Source organism: Tenrec ecaudatus, chromosome 2, assembly GCF_050624435.1.
Source record: "Tenrec ecaudatus isolate mTenEca1 chromosome 2, mTenEca1.hap1, whole genome shotgun sequence".
NCBI classification, from domain to species: Eukaryota; Metazoa; Chordata; class Mammalia; order Afrosoricida; family Tenrecidae; genus Tenrec; species Tenrec ecaudatus.
Genome location: NC_134531.1, coordinates 34,839,333 through 34,864,503, shown reverse-complemented (window position 1 = coordinate 34,864,503; position 25,171 = coordinate 34,839,333). Strand labels below are relative to the sequence as shown.

The following is a 25,171-nucleotide window of genomic DNA, read 5'->3' as shown; positions in this document are numbered from 1 at the left end:
TGTCCCACATAACTCTTAGGCTTTCTGATTTTTCTTATTCCTCTAGTATGTTAGTATTTGAGAGGTTTGTCTTCAATTTCAGTAATTTGCCCTTCCAAATACTAACATACTAGAGGAATTAAAAAAATCAGAGAAAGAATCAGTTTCAGGAACTCACAGAGTCAGCTGTACCCTGTCCTATAGAGTTGCTATGAGCCAGCATCTAGTCAATGGCAGTGAGTTTGGTTCTTGGAGAGTTTAGGTGTCGTTGTTGCAAGTACAGGGGTAGCTGTGTCATGTGGAGTATTGTTTCCAGTCATGTGGGCAAGTCCTTGCTGCCCTCGAAGAATGAGCAGGTGCATTATCTTAGTGGAAAAATTGTTCTCATCACAACTATCTACTTTTTATCACCAATGTAGTTTTCAACTTTCTTAAAATTTCTTCATGAAAAAGCCCAGATGTTTCATCGGTGCTATACACTGAAACATACAACTTTCCTCTAGTTCTTTAGCGCTCCCTCCCCCGCCCCACTATAATGATCCCAACTCTACCTTACAAATCTGGCTAGACCAGAGGATGCACACTGGTACAGATCAGAGCTGGAAACACAGAGAATCCAGCACAGATAAACCCCTCAGAGACCCATATTGAGAGTAGCAATGCCTGGAGGGTAAGGGGAAGGTGGGGAGAAAGGAGGAACTGATCGCAATGATCTGCATATAACCCCCTCCCTGTGAGAAGGACAACAAAAAAGTGGGTGAAGGGACATTGGACAGTGTAAATCATGAAAAAATAATAATAATTTATAAATTATCAAGGGTTCATGAGGGAGGGAAGGCAGGTAGGGGAAGAATGAGGAGCTGATACCGAGGGCTCAGGTAGAAAGAAAATATTTTGAGAATGATGATGGCAACAAATGTACAAATGTGCTTGACATAATGGATGGATATATGGATTGTGATCAGAGCTGTACGAGCCACAATAAAATGATTGGGAAGAGAAGCCCAGATAATTATCCTATGTCCTTTGAGAAAATCTATGAAGACACCCCATTGGAATTCCCCCAAACAGGCACCATAACCTTCTGAGAACAAAACAAAATGAGTAACAGGAAAAAATTATTAAAAATAAAAGAGAAAAAGTGAGGGGAAACAAACGAACAAGCAAGAAACAAGAACTGAATAATAAGGAAAACAAAAACAAGAAATGAAAAAGAAAAAACAGTCATCGAAATTAGGGTGTGGAGGGGGTAAGAAAGAGACTAATAGAAAATAACTCAGAGGAAAAGAAAGAATTAAAAAAGGGAAGGAAGGGGAAACAGAAAAAAGAAAAAGTGGACATGAAGAAAGAAAGGGAAGGGGGGAAATGCCACCCCCACCAAGCCCCCCAACAAAAGCCAAAAACGAAGAAAAAACACAGGGAGTAGAGCCAAGAAAACAGAGAACTGTGAAGGGCAGGCACCTGGCATGCGTCAGCACCATCCACCGTGCAGGATGTCACTGGGGGAGTCGGGCAGGACAACTAGCCCACACGTTCTTGCCAGTCTAAAAGGAAGGAGGTCCTCAGGGCTCAGAAAGCAGCTGGGGTCAGCAGTTGGCTAGGGAAGGGGTGCTTGGCTACCAAGAGGTGGCCAGGGACAGGCTGCCCATCCCGCACTGTGTGTTCTCCTGGTCTGATGAAGCAGAATGTATGCAGCCTCAGCCAAGGGGGTATCATGCACCTGACATAAACCCATGAGTCCTGATCTCAGCTGGAACAGGGACCTCACCAGAAAGATTTGGGGAACAAAGAAAGGATTGTACCTTGCCGGTAGTCAGCCCCTGGTGTTTCATTTATGCTGGGCAAGGAACCTAGAGCATTCTCAGTTTATTGTCCTGATTGACCACTGCCTGTAAAAATTAAAAACGGCTGTTATGTCGGCCCAGCTGTGATTTCGCCTGTTCCACCTGTCTCATTATTAGCTGCTTTTGTTCAGCTTCTTCTCTTATTAGCCTTCAATCTATTTCTTTATCTTTTCCTTTGAAGTTTGGGGGTCCAGGATTATCATCCATAACTGTTTGATTTGGTCTCTCATGTCCTTGTTGCCCAAAGTCTCATAGCATGTTTGCCTGGTCCCCCATCTTTCTAGAAGTCTCCTTATTTCCTCAAGTTGGACGTTCATAATTTTGGTTCCAATAAAAATCTAAACCAGTTAAAAAAAAACTCCCAGAATTAGATTCAACGGAGTATGGGATTTCCCACCTTTACTTTCTATAACACTGCATTTCTTAAAACTAACCTTCCATCTGGGAGACCAGCTGGTATTTTTTAGTACACAGCATTGGTTCTAAGTTCGGCAGGGTTCACCAAGGGCTGAAATTGTTCCAACAGTGTCCATTCATCATGTCTCAAATTGAACGAGGGCTTTGTGAGTCCTCTGGGAAGTGGTCTGTGTAAACGCCCAGTAATGTCTCTGTTTACTTCTGAGGTCCTGGGCCTTCACGCTGGTACAAAGGACGCATAAAGCAGAACTGAGAACACACCATGTCTGTTAATAATGGCACTCTGGTTCCAACTTCCTTCGGTAGAGATATACTCTATTCATATTTTGATGAGAAATCTGTGTGTGTTTCATTACTTTGGAATATTTGCAGAGTTCCTCTATTTATGGTTAGCAATAAACACAGGATGTCTCATATTTGTGGTTCCTCCATCACTTGGGGCAGATTCTTTTCCTTTGGGGGTACAACTTGTCAATTCTTAAGACTGTTAGAAAGTTTTCGTATAGTTGTGTGGGTTTTTTGTGGTTTGATTGCTTGCTTTTTTCTTTCTTTTTTATAAAAAATCAAGATTATGATTCAGACCTAAAAACTGAGGATGCCTGCTACAATATGTCTATGTATTCTACAGAGGGTTTTTTTTCACAGTTGAGGATTTAGGTGTTTTCAATTCTAGTTGGAGAACCTTAGAACTGTGTCGAGTGACTTTTTTAATATATTTTATGTATTCAGGATAAATTTTTGCTTAGCAGAAATGACTGTTTTAATTAACATTTAGTTATCTCAAGCAGTAACATTTTGACAGAATATTTTTTGGGAAAAACCAGGTCAAATTTCAGGCAGATTATTGAAACTGAAAACAAATTTCTGCTTGTAGGGGAACTCGTCGATGCATCAAGCATAACTGGATGACTAGTTTCAGTATCAATAGAGATATTTCCATATCTTACTACTACAGTTTTATTCTTGTGTTTTAAGTTTTTGGAGTGCCTTGACTTCACTTTACCTAAAGTCATAATAATCATGATATGTGGTATCATAGCAATTTAGTTTTTCATTAATTACCAGGTGATGCAGAACCTCCCTCTGGGACAGTTATAAACCCGAGACAATTTTATTTCAATTTACAGAAACTTAGAGGTGTCCTTCTCAAACAATAGTGTTCTCAAACCTTAGTGCGCAACCAACCAATCTCCGCGACCTTGTTCGATGCACGTTCTGATCCAGTGAGCCTGGCTTGGTTACACCACTATTTACTGTTGACATCATTGTGGCAGCTGAGCTCTTGACAACTTAACCATGTGCTGGGACTAGGATTGCTTTTTCTTTCTTATTTAATGTTTGCTTTCTTTAGAATTAATAAGTCTGTAACTGTGTGTTTTAGTTCATTATGTGCTTAACACCAGTTGTCTAAATGTCCTGTCGAAATAGGCAGCTACTTCAGATATTCAACCAGTCTGTTTCCACCGTCCTTGTAACTTCCTCAGGAACTACCCCCACCCCCCCCCACCCCTTTCTGGACTAATTGTTTGCCTTGGGAGAATCTGCTGTAAAATCCCAATTTAAAAAAATTCTTGGCATATAATTCACATATCAAGCAATTATAGTTCCATCATATTAAGAAGATTTGTACAATTATCACCACAATCAATTTTAGAATACTTTCTTCTTTCTGGCACTCGTTATTAGTAGCTCTCCATTTCTCCCAACCTCCCTTGCCAACTTATCTCACCCCCAAAACCATTGATCCAGTTACTGTCTCTGTGATTTACCTATCCGTAATTTCATAGAAAAACAGCCTCATTAATTAATAGCAATAACAAAGCTAAGCAGAGAAAAGCCTCAATGCAACAGAAAGCAGAAAATATTAAAAACCAGAAGAAATTTAAAGTGACTCAAAAGGGAGGCCAACTGATAAGGTGTGACATTTTCCTCTCGATGCATCTACCACAACGCACTCTCCAGTGCATTCTGTAAGCTTTTCACATGCCTTGCTTGTGGTCAGAAGGGGTTCACCAGAAGCTTAATCCATGTATCGTTCCCTCTCCCCCCCTCTTTTTTTAACTGAAACTACTTTAAAATATGTCAAATGGGAGATCGGATGATAAGATATTACATTTAAACTAGCTGCATCTGCCATAATTGACTTTACAATGTTCTGTCTGATAACAAGGCTATGTACATCCCTTGACTATGGTCAGAAGACATTCATGGGAGGCTTAAACCGTGTGTGAAACTTAAAAATGGATTTTGGGCTTCCACTGTCACCCATAGCCTTCTGTAAACCAGGCGTTCACAATTTAAGCTCTGATAAACATTCATCTCATGCAAATTTGGATTTTATTATTGACCATCCTTGGACCACATAAGCGGGCCCTTGGTGGTGAAATGGTAACCCGTTGGGCTGCGATCCACCTGATCAGCAGTTCAAAACCACCAGCAGCTTGGCAGGATGAAAGACTGGGCTTTCTACTCATAAACAGTCACAATCTTGGAATCTCCCAGGGGATTGCTTTGAGTCAGCATTGACTCCATGGCAGTGAGTTGGTCAGTTGGTTTGCCTGTGGTATTCAAGTCATACTAACAAACTGATATATAAATATTTCACTTTAGTGTCTGGTTGGCTTCATCACTTTGAATGATGAAGGTTATTTATAATTAAGCCACAGGAAGTCCCTGTGATTCAGCATTGACTTGATGGCAGTGAGTTTGGTTGTTTTGGATCACACAGGCTTCTTCCATGTAGACTTAGTTGACTCCTCACTTAGATGACGGTTTTAAGACAAGCCTTTAAGATGCCAGATGCTATTTTAAAAACCTCTTTCTGGTGTTAAAAAGCAAAGACTAAGATGTGTCTTACCCAAGTCAAGGCATTTTCAATGACCTAGTGTGCATGCAAAAGCTGAACAATGAATAAGGAAACCAAGGAAGAAACCGTTCCTTTGAATTATGGTTGGTTGAAGAATATTGACTATATCATAAACTGAGAATGAACAAAATACTTTAGAACAAGAACGGTGAGACTTCATCTTTGCTCCTGTGAGAGACCATTTCCTGGAGACGGAAACCATATTGAGTCAAGTAGAATACCACGGAAACAGAAGAGCCTCAGTGAGATGGGCTCAAACTTAGCAATGATTGTGAAGATGGTTTAGAGCCGGTAGCATTTCATTCTGCTGTACACAGAATTACTAGGAGTTGGAACGGGATGACCAGCACCTAACAGCACTCACCACCATCGAGTCAATACTGATTCACAGTGATGACGGCCCCTGTGGGTTTCTGAGATGGTAACTCTTCACAGGAGTAGAAAGCCCAGTCTTTCTCCTGTGGAACTGCTGGTGGTTTTGAACTGCCGACCATGCAGATTGCAGCCCAATGTGTAACCACTATCCTATGATTGAATTTAAATAGTTATGTAATTGAAGGTTTGGTTATTTCTACTCTTCTACGACAATAGGGACTAACTCTGCTGTGTTTACTATTTAACTGCAAAATAGCTGTAAAATGCCTTGTGTGTACTCACACAGTTGTTGAATAAATCGACTCATATATTAGAAAAGAGAAAGTTTGAGGTTTTCATATATAAAGAACTCTTCCCCTGACAAATTTCCTCCTTGATTAAGAAAGAAATCTGCTGTAACTCATGGTTAAAAAAATGCTTCCTACTGACTTTGTCTTTGGAACCAAGAGCATGTGTTGTGTAAGGAGAAGAGACCTGGGTGTAAGAGAAGGCCAAAGACTGCTTGCACTCAACTAAGGTGCTGGAGAGATTGCGGCACTGACACTAACATACCTTCAATCGGACAATGTAGTCCCAGCTCCTAGATGAGCGGCTGCCACAAAATAGACACTCAACCCCTGTTTGCTGACTAAGCGGCCTTCCAAGGGTCCTAAGTGCCCTCCAAGTTCCAAGGACCCTTTCTGAGTTCCTGCCTAATGCTTCCACTGGACACGATACCTTGAACTTCATTTTAACAGCATATCTGCCAAGGCTTGGGCCATGTAGTAGAGGTGCCTGTACAAAGCCAAGCTCAGAAGCGCCCCACTTATTATCATATCTCATAATTACTATAAATGTGCATAGATACGATACATGTGCAATATTCCACTGTACAGTTACAAAGGCTATTTACTCTCTAACTCATTTCTTAAATCTGATTTAATTTGTAGAAAATGAGTGTGTTCTGAGGGGGGGGAAAATTGAGCTGTACTTTAATATGAATGGGAATGTTGATGCGATATTGAACTGTTTCCCCTGTGGCTCACTTTGTACCAGGAACAGACAGTGCTGTAAACACTTGCATTAGAAAGTTTATTTATCTCCCAGGACTGAAAGACAGCACCCAAGTTTACATGGTCCCAGGAGCATGGCAAAGGGCAGTTTACAGCATTCTTTTATGAGATAGGATTGTAGAGCGCTGAGGATCCCCTCAATTTTGTATAAAATATGTAATGATCTAGTAGCTACTTGAAATTCCTCAAGTAGATCTTTACATATTTAGCACCAAACCAATAAAACCAAGTTAATTCTGACTCACAGCAACCCTGTAAACAGAGTAGAACTGCCCCCGTGGGTTCCCGTGGCTGTAAATTTTTACATGAGCAGAATGCTTCATCTTTCTGTACTGGGCCACTGGTGGGTTTGAACTGCTGGCCCTGCAATTAGCACCCCAACCAGTTACCCACTAGCCACCAGGGCTCAGGGATGGAAAATTATCTCAGCTAGAATGCTAGAGTAATCATTGGCAATTACTGGAAATCCATAATAATAAAAGTTCCGAGGTTATATTTGGATTAAAGTAAGTGTTGTAATCGGTTAGCAATGTGAGTTATGAGTTTTGGAATGAGGATTGATGGTATGTCACATGGCTAAGATCTAAGTAATTATATTCAAAATATTATATGTCCTTCACATAAGTTCTGGGAAGAAAGAACCATTAAAACAATTTTTCAGTGAAGGAAGTCAAAATACAGACAAATTAAGTAGCCAACTATTGGTAGAATCTATATTTTAACACGTCTGTCTAACTGCAAAGCCCAAGCTTATAACTATCATATTATTTCCTAAAAATTTTGAAGTGCTGATATTAGAACTGTTCATTCATTTGTAGCTTAGAGTGAATACGATTTTCTCTACTGTCCTAATAAGGGAAGAAAACATGAGGATCAAGAAGGCTGGCAGGACTAACATAAGCTATGAACATAAGAGCATCATTTAATACTAATTTTTAATTTAAATATTAAAAGCATGACTTAGTATATGACTATTATACTTCCATGTGAATATCTTTCTGTAATTAACAGTTGAAATGGTATGATTGATTGTGTCCAGGTAAAATAGTAAGAAGCCCTGCTCACATAAGTTCAGAAGTTCAAGCCCACCAGCCACTCCATGGGAGAAAGATAAGGTTTTCTGGTCCTGTGAAGATTTACAGTCCAGAAACCCACAGGGGCAGTTCTGCTCTGTCCTATAGGATACCATGAGTCAGAATAAACTCAGTGGCTGTGAGTTTTTATAGAAAATAATTTGGATTTTACCCAAAGGCAGAGAAAAACACAAAATAAAAATATACTCAAGTATTTTCGGTCAACCAAGTATGAATTATCCCAGGACTGTTTCAAGGATGGAACGCAAAACACCTAGATCATCAATACCTTAACATCCAAGCTGAGTAAAGGTATTCTTCTCAGGTGAGGTGTTTCGGTGTGTGTGTTTGTTTGTTTTTACCATTTGAAGCTTTTTATTTCAAAAATAATTAAAACAAACAAAAAAAAAGTGTCACCAAGTGTCTCTGACTCACCAAGTCATCTGAGCCATAACAACCCAATAGGACTGGGTAGCACTGTCCTTGTGGGTTTCCAAGACTGGACCACTTCCCAGGAGTACAATCCCCTCATTTTCATTCATGGAGCAGCTGCAATTTCAAAATGTGAGCCTTGTCATCAGCAGCCCAAGGCAGAGCCACTATGCCATCCGGCTCCTTTCTCAAAGTAGATGCTAATTACTGTGTCCTGAGGTGATCCTAAAGGTAAATAACTATATTTTGTTTCTCTTAAACACTGAATAGATGTTCTTTTAAGGAGATAGTCACTATGCTTCTGTCCACATACTATTATCACCTTCTACACCTCACGGCTCAGATGCTGTCGTTTCTAGTGTTTGTGTAAAAGAGATGGCCTTTTAGTTGGTGTGAGAAATGTTAGTGCATGCTTTGATTTCCTGTCCTTTTTCTTCTACAGGAAAACCTGTCATTGCTCAGCCAACATTTGTGTTTGACAAGAGAGAACAGGTTTTTAAGGTAAGAGCCCCATGACATTCCCCCATTTGTATGCTTTTGCTTCAACAAAGAAAAGAGTATTTGAAGAATTTGACAAGATAACCTCTCCTGCCTATGTTTAGCTTCTGTTAGCCACTTAGGAGCCTGGTGCTCCAGAATATTTATATAGTACAGATCCAGAACCATTGGCCTGAACTGGGAAGTCAGAGCCTTGTCTGGAAGCTATAGAGAGTATATCATTTTTCACTAAAGGTATATCTTTACTTGGGGTGACTTGGAAAGAGGAGAAGCCCTGATAGTGCAGTAGTTGAGCATTGGGTTGGTAACTGATAGTCCGTTGGTGTGAACTCACCAGATGCTCCAAGGGGCGGGGAGAAAATCTTTCCAAGCACACGGAGCAGTCCACGAGAGTCACCATGAGTTGGCGTGGACTACATGGCAATGGTCTCATTTGGACTTAGTTTGGGATGGGAAAGCCTGAGAGAGACCTATATTAAATCCTGCCTGCAGCATCAGCCTAACGGGGTGTAAAGTAAGCGTTCCCAATTGAACTGCTTATTGATTTTAAAGGGATCTTAAGGATTTTGAAAGACACAGTAAGATGAATAGCATTCTCACTTTATCTTAACTATTATCTTCTTGTTAAGCATTCTTACCTATACAAGTCATTCACTCTAAACATCAAATCAAATCCATGTCCTTGAATAGATTCTGACTCAAGACAACCTTAGAATTTTGTGCCTATAAATCTTTGTGGGATCAGGGAGTCTCATGTTTCTCCCTCAGAGTGAGAAGTGTGTTCGAACCACCAGCCTTGTGGTTAGCAGCCAAACGCCGCCCCATGACACCACTAGGGTTCCCATAAAGCAGACCCATTCATAAAACAAAAATTCAACTTTCAAACATTAGGTTTGAGTTGCAACCAGAAAACCAAACCTACTACCATCTAGTTGATCCTGACTCATAGCAACCCTTTCAACTTCTCTTTGTGTGTGTGTGTGGGGGGGTGTTGAGCTATCAATCTTTATAGTGTTAAGGAGAGGGGGCTCAAAGTGTTCAGCTTCTCCACTCCCCGGTTCTTGTCCCACTTGCCAGAAAGATTTCAGGCAAGGGACAAACTTCAGACCAGAATCAAAGAGAAGGCTCGAACAGAGAGAGTAAGTTCGTTGAAGGAGCTGCTTTGGAAAAGAAGTCCAAAGGGTCCTTAGCTAATCTAAAAGGCCTGGCAAAAAGGAAAACCAGACCTTCTAGTCAGCTAATGGTGGACCTGCCACCATGGGCTGGCTTTCTGGAGGCTCTTCTGCTATTGGCTGGTCCTCTGTAGAGTACCTCCTCTTCCAGGAATGTGCCTCCCAGCTCCCCAAACTTCACGTGGTGCCCTAGTCTCAGACCCCAAATCCAAGTCTATTCAGTCATTGTGGGGGATAGGGCCTCTTCTGCTGATAAAGAAATGTGTCTTATCGGCCCTTCACCTTCCTTGGTGCTGGAGAAGTATGTGGGGGACAGGGGGAGGAGACGCGTCTCCCTTCCTTTGTGTTACCATTTCTGTCCTGTCACCTCCTCTTCTCCCCTTGCCATCCTCTGTCTACCTAATAGGAACAGAAGGTCTTACCTTTCCCCCTTAGAATAGCTGGTAGTAGGTTCAAACTGCTAACCTTGTGGTGAACAGTTCCGTGTATAACCAACTATGCCACCGGGACTTCTTTTTAATCTCCAAACCAAAGCAAAATTCACTGACATCCAGGCAATGACGACTTAAACGCCACTCAATAGGACAGGGTAGAACTGCCCTTGTGGGGTTCTGAGACAGTCGCTCGTTAACTGGAGTAGAAAGCCCCTACTCTCTCCTACCCGAGTGGCTGGTGATCTGGGACTGCCAACCATGCTGATCTCAGGCAAACAGGAACGCCACTACATTACCAGAGCCCCTTGCTGCACCCCACCCAGAACCCCCCACTTCAGCAGCCTGAAAGCCCTTCCCTCACATTCTGCATCTGAAACAAGCTCTCAGGAGTGAGTCATTCTCTAATCTCAGAAATCTAATACTGCTTTCCACTCCCATCGGGAAACCCACACAGGCAGTTCTACCCCTGTTCTACAGTCACTGTGAGTCCGATTCAACTCGAAGGCAATGAGCATTATTTTGGTTTGGGAGTAGTCCTGGTGGTGTTGTGGGCTACAAGTTGTGCTACCAACCACAAAGTCAGTAGTTTGGATCCACCAGCAGCTCTGAGAGAGAAAGATGAGGCTCTTTGCTTCTCTACAGATAAAGTTTCAGAAACCCAGAGGAGCCATTCCACTCCATCTTTCGAATCACTGTCAATCAGAATCCACTCAATTTCATAGGTTAGTGTACTTAAGGGGTGCTGGTGGTGCTGTGGTCAGGCACTCAACTGCTAACTGCTAAGTTGGTGATTCAAACCCACCAGCTGCTCCGCGGGAGAATGATGAGGCTGCCTGCTTTCATAAAGAGTTGTAGTCTAAGGAGAGATATATCTGAGAATATATGAGTTGCAATTAGCCTTCGCTTTTTCTTGAATCACCTGCCTACTTGAATAGAGAAAGATGAACTGCTTTGTTTTGCTGGGCTGAAGAAACCTGGCTGCTGAGAATTCTGTTACAAAGCAACAAGAAGGCATTGGATGTAAAAACAGCTGTCAGTTCTGACCTTTAGTCTTATTTCCTTTCAGAGACCCGCAGAAGACACGCTGTGTGGGGCCGCAGGACATGGTAATACCTTACATCCTGTATTTCAAAATCATTCTTCATACAAAGAAAATAAGCAAGCATAAGCATGTTGGTATGTGCATATGGAATCTGTAAAAGCAACATTAACGGCTTCCCTTTTCATTAAATATGCAAGTAAGTCCACTTTCATTTTGGAAGCTGCAATGCAGATACCAGAGAAGACTGACTGATGCTGGCAACTAGAATTTCTTGCAGCCATCACTGCCTGTCCCTCACTGAAAATCTTCTCCTTAGAACCTCAGAATTAAGATCCAATTTCTTGCTGAAGCCCCGCGCTTTTTAATTGTTTCATGATAGTAGGCTATGCCTATTGGTTAAGAAACACTGTTATTAATTCCAATGCTTAAAATTATGCATTAGTAGTTGATATGTGCTCCAATTATATCGGCAAGCTGTAGACCAAAGAAAATGCTCTATATCCTCCCGCGTCATAGGAGGAAGATAGTGTTATTGCGGGAAATTTCACTCTTTGTGTTGAATTTCTTGCAGAATGTGATGGTTTTTCAAGCAAGCGCATACGATCTTCATCTCTTACTAGCCCTGCGACAGATTCTCAGCTCCAAGCAGGTAGGTGTTGCCTGCGGACTATCCACCATTAATGTTTACTCGGCATGTGGAATTACTAAGAATATTTCAAAAGGGAAGTATCTAAAGACTACCCACGCAATTTATTTATTACGTACAAGGATAAGTCAAAAAGTATGCCTGTGAGAGCATGGGAACTTTGATTAAACCGGAAATATAAAAAAGTGAAGCTATGAATTCTCCACACATCTTCTATACACGTCTGAAGCTGGTGTTTCTCTCGAATCCTCCCCTGATGAATTCTTTGATCTTCAGTTGACACCCCATCAAAACTGTAGTTTGGGCATTCTTCAGGGACTCACACTGGGGTCCTTTTAAGTGTTCTTTGAGTCTGGGGGACAGAAGTTTCCCAACAAAATTCTCAGCAGACAGACAGCCCTGGCCATCCTCCAAGAACGGGCAGCCAGATCGTCCCGTCCCGATGGAGCGGGAAGAAGTAAATGTCCTCCGTGCAACTGTCTGTGGTCGTTTCTCACCAGAGCCATTTTCACGTCTGAAAACCTCTTCTTGTAGTCATTCTGTGTCCTCCGAGAAAATCTGTCAGGGTTACCCTCCTGGTAGCCCCCCAAAGCAGGCACCATAGCTTCTGAGCTCACCTCTCTGCCTTGAATTTAACCCCAGCACTTCCCCTCCCAAACCACCCTTGTGATCAGACCTGTTTGAAGGCAGTCGGATGAGACTAAGGTAAGCGCATTCCTGAGCCATCGTATACCACAGTGTGCCTGCGTCATCCACTGGCCACAGGCCTTTCAAATGTACTTGGGGGTTGAGTGGGGAGCTGAAGCTGTGCATGCTTGAACTGGAGCTCTGGTAGGAAGACTTTCTTTACTTGCTCTAGTATTAAGGTTATAGTTACAGAAGACTATAAAATGGGCTGTACAGTGAGTGACTTTAAGATTTCAATCTGTCAGTTTTCGGCGGAAAAAAACACTAGCAGGGCATAGATCAAACTCTTAACAGTGCTATTTAGGTAATGAATGTACAGGTCATTTGGGGTCCTCCCCTCCCCTCACATTTTGCTGTTTCCAGAGTTTCTGCACTGAGCATGTGTTAACTTTGTAACTCAACCTCCCTGCTTTGAGCTATTCCGACTCATGGCAACACCGTGAGACAGAGTAGGACTGGCCATGTGGTTTCCGAGCCTGTGAAATCTTTATGGGAGGAGCTGGCCTCTTCTTCCTTCTTGGGAGCACGGGTAGGTTTGAACTGCTCGGCTTGGTTAGCAGCCCAACATGGAACCCGCTGTAGCCTGAGGGTTTATTTTCCTCCAGTTCTATTAGCATTTCATCCACGTGCCATACAAGTCAATAGTTCATTCATATCAAGAAGAGTTGTGCAAACAAAGCCACATTCAAGTCTAGAACAATGTCTTCTTCCTTGTATTCACTGTTATTCATGCAATTATTATTTATTTGAATCGTGGCAAAACTACGCATGAGAAATCATTCTCCAATTCCACAACTTCTACATGAATAATTCAGTGATTAGATTTTTTAACTAAGGGAGGAATTATATATTTAAAGTAAACTTCTATTTAAATAAATGAATGTTTGGATTGAATTTGTCCACCCAAAATAGGTGTTGTAAACAACTTCCATGCCTATAGTTATAATCCCAAATAGTAATGTAATTTCTTTGCTGTCTTCATGAGACAGGATAAGGTAGAGTGTGTCTGAAATCAACCTCTGTGAGATCTAAGAGAGATTAAGTAACCAATAAAAAGAAGCAGAGAGGAGATGCAACAGATGCCAAGCTACAGGAGATCTCTTTAGGAACCAAGAAGTGAAAACTGAAAAGAACCGTTCCGCAGAATCAGCGGTGATAGAGATCACCTCCCTCTAGAGCTGAATTTTCCTAAACTCTAGCTTCCTAAACTGAGAAAAAAAAGTCTTTCTTTTTGATAAAGCCATCCACTTTGTGTACTTTTGTTCTAGCAGCACTACAGAACACAAGTTGCAGACAGAGGAACAGAGGTGCTAATCCAGACACAAAGGTGTTCTGTCATATTGCACCTGTAGATAAAGCAAGCGGGTAACTGGATAACTGCTTCAGTTTTTTTTTTAGTTTTAAAGATGTAGACCAAAAAATGAAAGAGAAGAACAGATAGGGGGCTCTGATATCAGTAAACGCTATTCCAGTGAATATTGTGCAGAATATTGGTGGTAGTGTTAAGTAGAAAAATATTACAGCTTGAGAAGATAAAGCCCACTTGCTACAGAAGTACTTTTGCCTCCCCATTTATAAGTATACTATACGTGAAAGAAGGGAGCCCTGTTGACATAGTGGTTGCATATTGGGCTGCAATCCACAGGTCAGCAGTTCAAAACCACCATCTGCCCTACAGGAGCAAGAGCTTTCTACTCCGGTCAAGAGTTAACAGACTCGGAAATGCACAGAGGCAGTTCTACCCTGTCCTGTAGGGTCACCATGAGGCAGCATCGACTTGACGGCTGTGAGGGTTTGGGACTTTGTTTTTAATACTTGGGAGAAGCCATTCTTAGTCTTTTCACAGCTGGATGTCAGCGAGTTTGATTTGGGAGTTCATTTGAAACGGGGCTCAGTATCAATTCGGATTTATAATCTGTAGAATTTCTTTCAGTCCGTTATCACTATTCTAAAGCAGACTGACTTTTCTGCCAGTGACCTAATTTTACTACTATTTCGGAGAGTAAACAGACCTGGGTAGCAAAACTCACGGTCAATCAGCCTTGTGCCTTGTTGGCAGAGCCCTGGCTCTAGGGCGCACGCTTAGTTCCAACAGCGACACCTATTGCCGAGTTCGGAGCACGCAGAGTTCATGTTAAACCGCAGAGCCTGTGCTGAAAGTTTAAACGCGTTTTCTCACGGTGGCAAAAGGTGGTGTGCTTATATCATCCACGCTCGTGCAAAGGAAAATTGATATGAACAGGACGGAGCAAGCTATGTATCTTCTTTCTAGCAGGGCAACTTAAAGCTTTTCCTGCTTCACTATCCATAGTTGTACCTGTGTGGTGAGGGTGTGGGGGGCAGGCAGTGACAAATATTGCCATTCATCCTGGTGCCCTGGTCAAAATGAGTAGGTAGTGGGTAACAGCTAGGTAGGGGTGAGGGGTGGGCACTTCATGGACGATTTCAGCTTTGATTTTTTATATCACCCCCACATTCAATCATGCCTTCAAAAAAAAACAGCATGACGTGAGACAAAAGCGGAGAGGAAGAGGTATTTCACTGAAAGTGTAATGTCCCTCTTACGCTGCTTTTTTGAGGTCCTGTGAAGCATTCCGAACATCTCCTGAGACCTGCCATTTTGCCGCCACCTCAAGTGCAGAGGCGCGAGAGAGTCAGAACACCGGGCTACGAGGCCGTGGACTCCTGCACGACTTACAAAACAGCAGACCATAAGGAAGGACAACCCTCTCTGGTAGGAAGGACTCGAATCCCACCACCGCCTTTTCCTGCATTGCGAGGCTCACATCCTAGCATTCTCCTATGGGAGGAGAGGCGAGCCCAGCCGCGGGCGGAAACAGGGAGCCAATGACGGGAAAGGCATCCCCAGCTGGTCAAGTGCACACCTGGCGTAGCTTTGCCAGCTTGGGTCACACCGGATGCACTCCGTATCCATCCCGCCTCATGGATAGTGGGTCAGGTGACTTCACTTGGGAAGATGAACTATCGATGGGGGTCTTTCTAAGGAGACTTACACTTTACTTAGTTTACTTCGTTACTCACCAATAACAATACCCACTGCCGTCAAGTGGATTCTGATTCCAAACCACCCCATATAGGGTTTCAGAGGCTATAAATCATTGTGGGAGTGTCCACGTTCTCCCATAGAATGGCTTGTGGGTCTGATGACCTTGCTAACCCGGCAACACCACCAGGGACACTGTACAGTCTTAGGTGCGGTTTCCAGCACAGATATTTGAAGAAGTGGAACAAAGAGAAGTGGGTTTGAAGTCGAGAGTAATTACGCCATCAGTCATTTGCTTCCAGCTAAACTATTTAGAGTTGCTCGCATAGCTCTGCTGGGTTTTCTCCTAATACATGTCAGGACAAAGGCACATGAAAGCATAAGAAATTCAAGCCAGTGGGAAAAAAACCCAGATTAGTATTAATCATACTTTTAACACTACCCATGTCTGTGTCCTTGGACAAGACACTCGCTCTCTCTTTTTTGCTGTGAAGGAATGGAGCGCTAGGTCAGCATCTGTCCATGTTTTTATATTCCCAAATCTCTGGAGGATATTTCCTGAAAACCACGATTAAGTTTAAAAACCTTTCTATATGATACATGTTTCAAAACTAAGCAGAAGATTTTCACAGCTACTCCTTGGAGGTGGACGGAGCTCTTACACAGTTTGTACATGCCGCCACAAGAGACCCGTCCCTGGAGAAAGACACGATGCTTGGTAAAGTACAGGGGCAGCGAAAAAGAGGAAAGCCCTCAACGAGATGAACTGCCGCAGTGGCGGAAACAATAGGAACAATATTGAGGATGGTGCAGGCCAAGGCAGTGTTTTGTTACATTGTACCTAGCTTCACTATGGATCCGAACTGACTGGTTGGCACCTAACAACATAACACATAATAAGTGGCTTTAAAGAAAGCATGTTTTAACTTCAAATAAGTATATTATTAAAGGTTTACATTTAAATATAATCCAATAATCACCTCATATTATATAAAATAAATTATTATATTTATTCATTTAAGAAGTTATGATTTGTTGTTTAATTTATTTTAATATGATGTGTTGACTAGTTTCTAAAATGCTATAAGGTTGCACTTGATTTTGGAATCTCATGCACTATAAAATGTTGATTAAAATTTAACTACATGTTATGACATCAAACGTAGATCACTATTTATTCATTGGTCTTATATTTGCCAATCTTGCATTGCATATATTCAAAATCAAATGCATTAACTATGTCTTGCATTTTATTCCTAAGAGAGAAATTTTCAAGCTATTATTTGTAAGCCTTTTGTCTTGAATGGCTTATTAAGGGTGTGAATCGTCCTGATGCTCAATTAATGAAATGTCTGTCATTGGATTTTCTCTATTTAATGATGACTTTTCGAGATCCAGATGCATACTATGTGTAAGATGCTATGACAGAATTGAGGAGTCCTCCCGCCTGGTACAATGGCTATGTGTGGGGTTGTCGTTTTGAACTACCCACTCTGAAGAGAAAAGATGGGGCTTTCTACTACTGTACGGATTTACAGTCTCGGAAACTCACAGGGGCAGTTCTACTTTGGCCTGGGGTCGCTATGAGTCAGAATCCACTCACTGGCACTGAGTTTGAGTTTGAGGGTTTCTTGTTTGTTTTTTAAACAGCTCTATTGACATATACTTCACATACCATATAATTCAGTGGTTTGAATATATGAAAAAGAGTGTGCAATCATCACCGCAATCAATTTTGGAAAGTTTTCTACATTTTGGACCCATTATCATTAGCTCCTCTTTTCCCCCTAACCTTTTGAGTTTTAATTTTTGATGCCAGAATTTTGACAAAATAAGTGCAATTTATATGTCTGTCAAAAATTATTCCTAGAAAGATTTTGTCAAATCATTTAAAAAATTTTAGTGTTCTTATTAACTCCTTATCAAAAATAGGTTAAATTTGATTCATCTTATCATTAATCAATGGTCAGTTACAGTGTATAACTTAAAAACAAATGCTCAGTAAAAATTTTGAGCCATTTAAGAGAAAGAACTTCCATCCTATCTTAGGACTGGAGTCATGAAAATGTACTTTGATGTACGCTAACCATGGCAAATGTTCTCTTGATTGGTATGTTTCTAAATATGCAATTTAGTCACATTAATTGCATTCATCATGTTATCCTACTATCAATACTATCCATTTCTAAAAGCCTCGCAACACACCAAGCAACAATTCAATACCCTTCAGCAATAACTTCCATTCCCCCCACCCCCCCTATTCATTAGTATCTACTAATGTCTTGTCTGAGTGGATTTACCAATTCTAGGTACCTCATATAGGGGGCATCAGACAATCTCTGTCTCTGGGTGGCTTCCTCATCTCAAGAGGTATAGTGTTTTCAAGGCTCATCCATGAGATGGCATGGGTGATATCAGAACTCCATCTCTCTTTATGTCTGAACAGTAGCCCATTTTGTGTGTAGGTCTTATTTTGTTTACCCACTCACTTATTGATTGGCCTTTTGGCTACTGTCAAAAAATGCTACAATGAACACTGGTGTACAATCCCTCATTACTTATTTGGCATCTCTCAAAACACTGTGACAAGGGGAAAATATTCAAAGTGTATTGTATTGATGGATATAAAAGTAGAAGCGGAAACTGACTCCATCTGCCTTCAAAGACGGGAACCCTCCAGGAGCACCTTTGCAGATCCCCACCGGGAGAACGCGGGTGTTTGATGAATATTGGAAACATGAAACCACATAGTCGACAGGGTCCATCCTGTTCTAAAATGCCTTACTCTTACGTTTATACATTGCAGCTAATTACACACCGGGAAAATAATTACCGAGTTAAGTGTCTGAGCAAAAGTTTTAAGAAAAAGAGCTGAGTGTGTGTGATGGTGAACCATCCAGGGTTATAATTCTGAAAGTTAACATTATTAATGCAAAAAGAAGAATAGCTTTGGGTTATTAAATACAAGATCAGTGCTTCAAACTCAAGAGAAAGATGAAACTGTCCGGTCCCATGAACATTTGCAGTCTCAGATACACTGAGGAGCAGTCTACTTGAAAGCAGTAGGGGTGGGGGGAGGCGTAGCTAAACAGTTAAAAATAGCAGTAGGTAGTGAGACTTTTTAATATTATTATTAAGTACAGCTTGTATCAGACAGACCTGGGCTCACATGTCAGCTCCATTCCTATGTATATGTGATTTAGGCATGTTAGCTAAGTTCTTTGAGTCAGTGTTCCTATCTACAATATACCAAATAGAAGTTATTGTGAGGAATAGATATATGAGACATAAAATACTCAGGGCTGTACTTGAATAGAGTAAGTTGCCATGCATTAACAGCCGATTCTCATACAACATAACCGAGAGGAATTGCTACAGTCTATCAACTCACTGTTAACAATGAAATAGCTTCATAGTGACACTGAACCATTGCTTCTAGAGGAGATAAAAGTTTAAGTTCATGTACCTTTTTATCCTGTATTTATTTTCTTTATTAGGCGGGTGGGGTGGGGAGGTGGGATAGGGGTAACTTTGTTTTCTGTATGTTCCTGTTTAAAGATATTTTATTTTATATCTACTGTTGATTATTATAACTTATGGCTCAAGAAAGCTTATGAGATATATGTATTTTCTCTATAAGGCACATTACAACTTTATTGGGCTTAGGAACATCAAACAGCATCTCATTTCTACACATGGGGCAATTTAATCAGCAAAATGACCAACAGAAAGCACAAAAATGGGAAAAACCATAATATTTAACACACCTCAAAAATGACACATTTACAAAACAGTCTGAAATCTAAGCCAAGAAAGCAAAGTATCACCTCTTGTGACCTCTACTGGAGATGCAGGTGACTCAATCCCCACCCCCCCACTCCCTTGTTCTGGGTATATCCACAGATGTGCTGTGAGTGTTAATTTGGAGGTTACAAATAAATTTTAGCAAGCAGGTATATTCATATATAGAGAATCTGCAAATGATAAAAATAAACTATAACTGTCATCGTTTGATATTCATATGGTATGACAACTGACTTTAACTTTTTGATGGATCTCTTTTCTTTCAGATTTTTGAAGGGCATCCCTGCTTGCCCAATGAAAATTTACCAAGTGCCCAAATCTCAGTCCAGTTGCCTCCTCACCAGCATTTTTTAGGTGCTGCATCTGTAGGGTACGTTAATAATGACCAAACTTCAGTGTCATCTTTTCATCCTTGCTTTCTTTTATCCTTAAAATGAAGCAGGGAGAATAATCTTCTGATTCTATATACCAGTATAGCTACCGTTCATCTGTCAGTTTGTCAGTCCGTGAAGTTTGTATTGCAGTGATGTTGCAAGCTGGGCCATTGGTCTTGCCACTACCGGCAAGGTCACCCATGGTGAACAGCTTTCAGTGGGGTCTCCAGACTAAGAAGGGGTTCGTGATCTACTTCTAAAAGGACGGGCAGTGAAAACCTTATGAGCAGCAAGGGACAGAGTGCCAGAACATAAGCCCCTCTAGTTGAGAGGCACTCTAAATATTGACTGGGAAAGAGCTTAACGTAGAGTTACTTTAATGACATGGCTGGAGAGCAGCTTTCAGAATCTGCATTTCTGGGTGTGCCATGGCTCAAAACAGCTGCAAACATCCATTACTAATCAGAACATGGAATGTATGAAGCATGAACCTACAAAAATTGGAAGTCATCAACAACAAAATGAAACCAGTAGAGATCAATATCCCAGGTACTAGGGAGGAGAGATGGTCTAGAAGCAACCATTTTTAATAAGACAGTCATAGCATGCCATAGAATTTAAAGAGGAATGGTGTCACATTCATTGTTAAAAGGAACAGTTCAAGATCTCCTGATACGTTTCAACACATCTTATTGAAGTAAATCACAATCAGTAATAGATACGCCTACAGAGAAGACCAATGAATAAGACTACTAGTTTACACACCAATCACTCATGCCAAAATTAAAGAAAATGAAGATATTTATCCACTCTGCTTGATGAACCATGCAATCATGAGATGCACCGATAATTAGCCGGTGATTGGAAGGCAAACATCAGAAACTAAAAAGAAGGATAAATAGTTGGAGAAGATGGTCTTGGTGATAAAAATTCTAATAGAGAGCACAGGATAGAATTTTGGAAGACCAATAACCATCAAGACTACTGTTTTTCAACAATATAAATGGCAACTCTACACATGGACTTTGCCAGATGGACTACAAATCAAATGAGTACATCTTGAAAGAAGGAAGCTGCTCATCAATCAAAATAAGGCCCAGGCCTATCTGCAAGGCTGATTTATCACCAATTTCTCATATACAAGTTCAAGTTGAAGCAGAAGAAAAGTAATACAAGTCCATGAGAGCCAAAATACAACCTGGAATATGCCCCACCTGAATTTAGAGACCATCTACAAAACAGATCTGACCTATGGAACCCTAATGATGAATAACCAATTGAATTATGGAATTATGGAACTATACTATAGCAAAAAAAAGTCATTTGAAAGAAAGAAAGTAAAGACAAAAATGAATGTCAGGAGAGACTGTGAAATGTGCTCTTGGATGTAGAGGAGCTAAAGTGAGTGGGAGAGATAGATGAAGCAAAGAGAAACAGAAGGTTCCAAAGGAGGTTCACGAGGGCAAAGTATTATACTGAAAAATACAAAGACCTTAAGTTACAAAATCAGAAGAGCATACTTGACATCACTTAAACGGAAAGAACAGGGCTGAAATTTTAACTCGAGTTCCAATGTTGAAGGATTCTTTTGGCAAAATATTGAATGAACACCTTGCTGTGTTGTTATTGTTGCTGTTGTTGATGTTGGGTGCCATCAAGTTGGTTCCAACTCATGGTGACCCCATGCACAACAAAACACTGCTGGGTCCTGTGCCCTTCTCCCAACTGTTTCTGATCTGAGCTCATTGGTGCAGCCACTGTGTCAACCCATCTTGTTGAGGGCCTTCCCCTCCTGCACTGCCCTTGCGCTTTACCAAATAAGATGTCCTTCTGCAGGGACTCATCTCTCCTGACAACATCTCTCAAGGATGTAAGATCAAGTCTTGCCATCCTTGCCTCTAAGGAGCATTCTGGACCTACTTCTTCTAAGACAGATTTCTTTGTCCTTTTAGCAGTCCGTGGTACTTTGAATATTCTTCACCAGCACCACAAATTCAAATGCATTGATTCTTCTCCAGTCTTCTTTATTCGATGTCCAACTTTCACATACGTATGAGACAATTGAAAATACCACACTGAAGGCTGAAATCCTTGATCTTCATCAATAAGTGCTTCAAGTTCTCTTCACTTTCTGCAAGCAAGTTTGTGTCATCTGCATACTTCAAGTTGGTAATAAGCCTTCCTCCAATCCTAATGTAGCTTTCTTCTTCATATAATCTAGTTTCTCTGATGATTTTCTCAGTTTACAGATTGAATGAGTAAGATGAGAGGATACAACCCTGATACACACCTTTCTTTAAACTATGCAGCATTTGCTTGTTCTGTTCACACAACTGCCTCTTGATCCACGTTCAAGTTCCGCATGAACTACAAGGAGGAGTTCTGTAATTTCCATTCTTCTCAAGGTTATTCATAGCTTATTGTGATCCACAGAGTCCAATGCCTTAGCATAGTTAATGAAACTTAAGTAAGCATCTTTCTGACATCAGCAATGATAGCCTTTGCTTCATGCCCTCTTCTGAACCCAGCTTAAACTTCTGGCAGCTCCCTGTAAATGTACTGCTGCAGTCATTGTTGGATGATTGTCAGCAATATTTACTTGCATGTAATATCAATGATATTCTTTAATTTGACCATTCTGCTGGGTCACCTTTTTTGGAATTGGTATAATTATGAATCTCTTCCAGTCAGTTGGCCAAGTAGCTATCTTCCACATTTCCTGGCATCAATGAGTGTTTTCAGTGTACTTAGGGTGCATTAAAAGAAGATGGAATACCAGTTAATATGAATAATATTTTTGTACTAATCACTAATGCCAAAGATAAGATTACCTTGTACCAAGTACATCACTATAACAAAAAGAGTTGGTCAATGTTCAATCATTTCAGAAGGTAGCATATGATCTTGAGCCAATGGTACTGAAGGAAGAAATCTAAGCTGCACTGTAACTTAAAAAAAAAGAAAGAAAAAAACCCTGCCATTGAGTCCATACTGACTCCTAGTGACCTCCTGTGGGTTTCCAAGGCTGTAACTCTACAGGAGGAGAAAGCCAAGTCTTTCTCCCTCAGCATTGCTGGTGGCTTGGAACTGCCCTCCATGTGGATCACAGCCAACTCATCACCACTGCATCACCAGGTTCCATAGCTGCGCTCTAAGTATTGGTGAAAAGCAATGCTCCAGGGATTGACAGAATACCCATTGGGATGTTTCACCAAACAGATGCAACGTTGGAAATGCTCGCTTGTATATATCAAGAGAGTTGGAAGACAGCTGCCTGGCCAACTGACTGGAAGAGATACAAATTCAACCTATTACAGAGAAAGGTGATCCAACAGAATGGGGAAATTGTCAAAGAATACCATTAATATAATTTTGATGTGGATTTCATTTTACTTTTTTTCCCCCTAACACTAACCCTAAGATTGCATTTTACCTTTATCCACATTCAATGCCTATGGAAACAACAGTCAAGAAACCAAATGAGAGCCTACAGGGAAAGAAACTATAACAGGGGTTGGGGGTAAGGGGGATATAGAAGGATGGGTTAGATAAGAGGAAGACGATGTCAAGAAATCCAGGAAGGAAAAGTATGTTTCAGAAACATGTATGATTATGGAAGACAATCGCACACATGTTTGAAATGATTGGATTATGGAAGGATATGGCATATGTATTGGCTTCCAAGTTACAGGAAATTGAAGGGGAAAAAAGGCATATATCCAGGGATGGGTTTTGGACTCACACCAAATCCTAGCTCCAACTTAAGAACAATCAATTCTTACATCATGGCTCGGCTCAATATTCACCTTCATGAAATGATCCCTGAAAATAAGGATGCTAAAGCAAAGTGTGGTGAAGAAAGCGGATGGTGCCTGGCTATGCATCACAATAGTGTCTGGACTCTTAAAGGCTTGTATTCAAACAAGCAACCATCTAAGTGAGGAGTCAATTAAGTCCACATGGAAGAAGCACACCAGCCTGTCTGATCCACAAATGACAATTACAAAATGGTGAGGAGTAAAGTATCCGAGCAAAAATTATAAACACCCAATATGTGGAGGTCTATGGGGGATGGGGAGCGTAAAACCCATCTGCAGAGTAACTGGTCACACTGAGCTACTGGCAGATCCTCTCTAGCCACATGCAAGAGACACAATCAACTTCACTTTCAGACACAGACCATTGCAGTCTTGATTATACTGAATCACTCAACATTTGGCTATTTACCACCCTATTGACGTGACGTGAATCTGTTTTGGGTGTGAGTATCTTACTAGTTCCAAGAGAGAAATTTCTTCCCTGGTTTTTGGATTATTGTTGTGGTCTTTTCCTTCTTACACCTTATTAATATTTTTTCTCTAAACTATTATGTATTACCACTTTAGCGCAACTTTGTTTTCTGTTGGGTCTCCCAGCTGTGAAGCACAGGAGGAGTGGAGGCATAATGACAATAATGAATACTAAAGGGATATAGGGAATACAGGGGTGGGGGTGGAGAGACAGGGAGGGAAAGGAGATTTCAGAAGTATCTAATGAAGATGGGAGCGGGGAGGGACCACTAGAATGGATTACATGAATCATCTTAAAGGTGATTGGTGGGGGGATGTTCTAAAATTGATGTGGGGTGATTGTACAATTCTCTGTGATATGATTGAATTATTCAATTATATGACATGTAAATTACTTGCAAATAAAACTGCTGGGGGTGGGGGAAAGAAATCAAATGGCTCACTGGGAAAATTTGCTGCACAAGACTTCTTTAAAGTGCGAAAGAGCAAAGATGTCACTTTGAGGTCAAGTGCACCTGACCAAAACCATGGTCTTTTCAATCGTTTCATATACGTCTGAAAGTTGGGCAATAAATAAGGAAGACTGTAGAAGAATTGGTGCATTTGAATTATGGTACATATGCACTTGAAACTGAACAATGACTAAAGAATATCACAGATTAACTGAGGTCTTTGAGCTATGGTGATGGTGAGCACCAGTGAACCTCCCATGAACTTGTGGAATAAGGAACAAATCTGTCTTGGAGGAAGCACAGCCAGAATGCTCCCTTGAATGGAGGATGGACAAACCATTTTCAATATTCATTTGGACATATAGTCAGGGGGATAGTCCCTGGAGAAGGACATAATCTTCCTCATGAATGGAAGTTATGGCAAAATATAGGGTCAGCAAATAAAAAAGGAAGACTCTCAAGGAGACAAATGGACACTGTAGTGGCAACAATTGACTCCCACTGGCTTCCAGGATGATTGGGATTGTACACAATTGGGCAGTTGTATGAGTTGGCAGGGTGAGTAGGAACTGACTCCAGGATACCTAACAACATACTGGAAAAGCAATAAGGTACGTGCTAGACAGTGTAGTACCAGGCAGACCAGTGACTGGAACAAAAATTTTTGGACTGGTCTCCACCAGTGTTGTAACAGTTGCTAAATATTTAGACTATCACCCTGGAAGCACATG

At 41.1% G+C, this 25,171-nt stretch overlaps 1 protein-coding gene across 1 annotated transcript in view; it reads left to right on the top strand.

Annotated features, from left to right (window-relative positions):
* RANBP3L (RAN binding protein 3 like) overlaps window positions 1-25,171 on the top strand; it is a 68,276-nt gene that overhangs the window by 17,888 nt on the left and 25,217 nt on the right. The window contains exons 2-6 of the mRNA XM_075543008.1: window positions 8,481-8,539; window positions 11,209-11,248; window positions 11,756-11,833; window positions 15,097-15,251; window positions 19,592-19,695. Of these exons, the coding sequence (XP_075399123.1) occupies window positions 8,481-8,539; window positions 11,209-11,248; window positions 11,756-11,833; window positions 15,097-15,251; window positions 19,592-19,695 (436 nt within the window). The remainder of the gene's footprint in view (window positions 1-8,480; window positions 8,540-11,208; window positions 11,249-11,755; window positions 11,834-15,096; window positions 15,252-19,591; window positions 19,696-25,171) is intronic.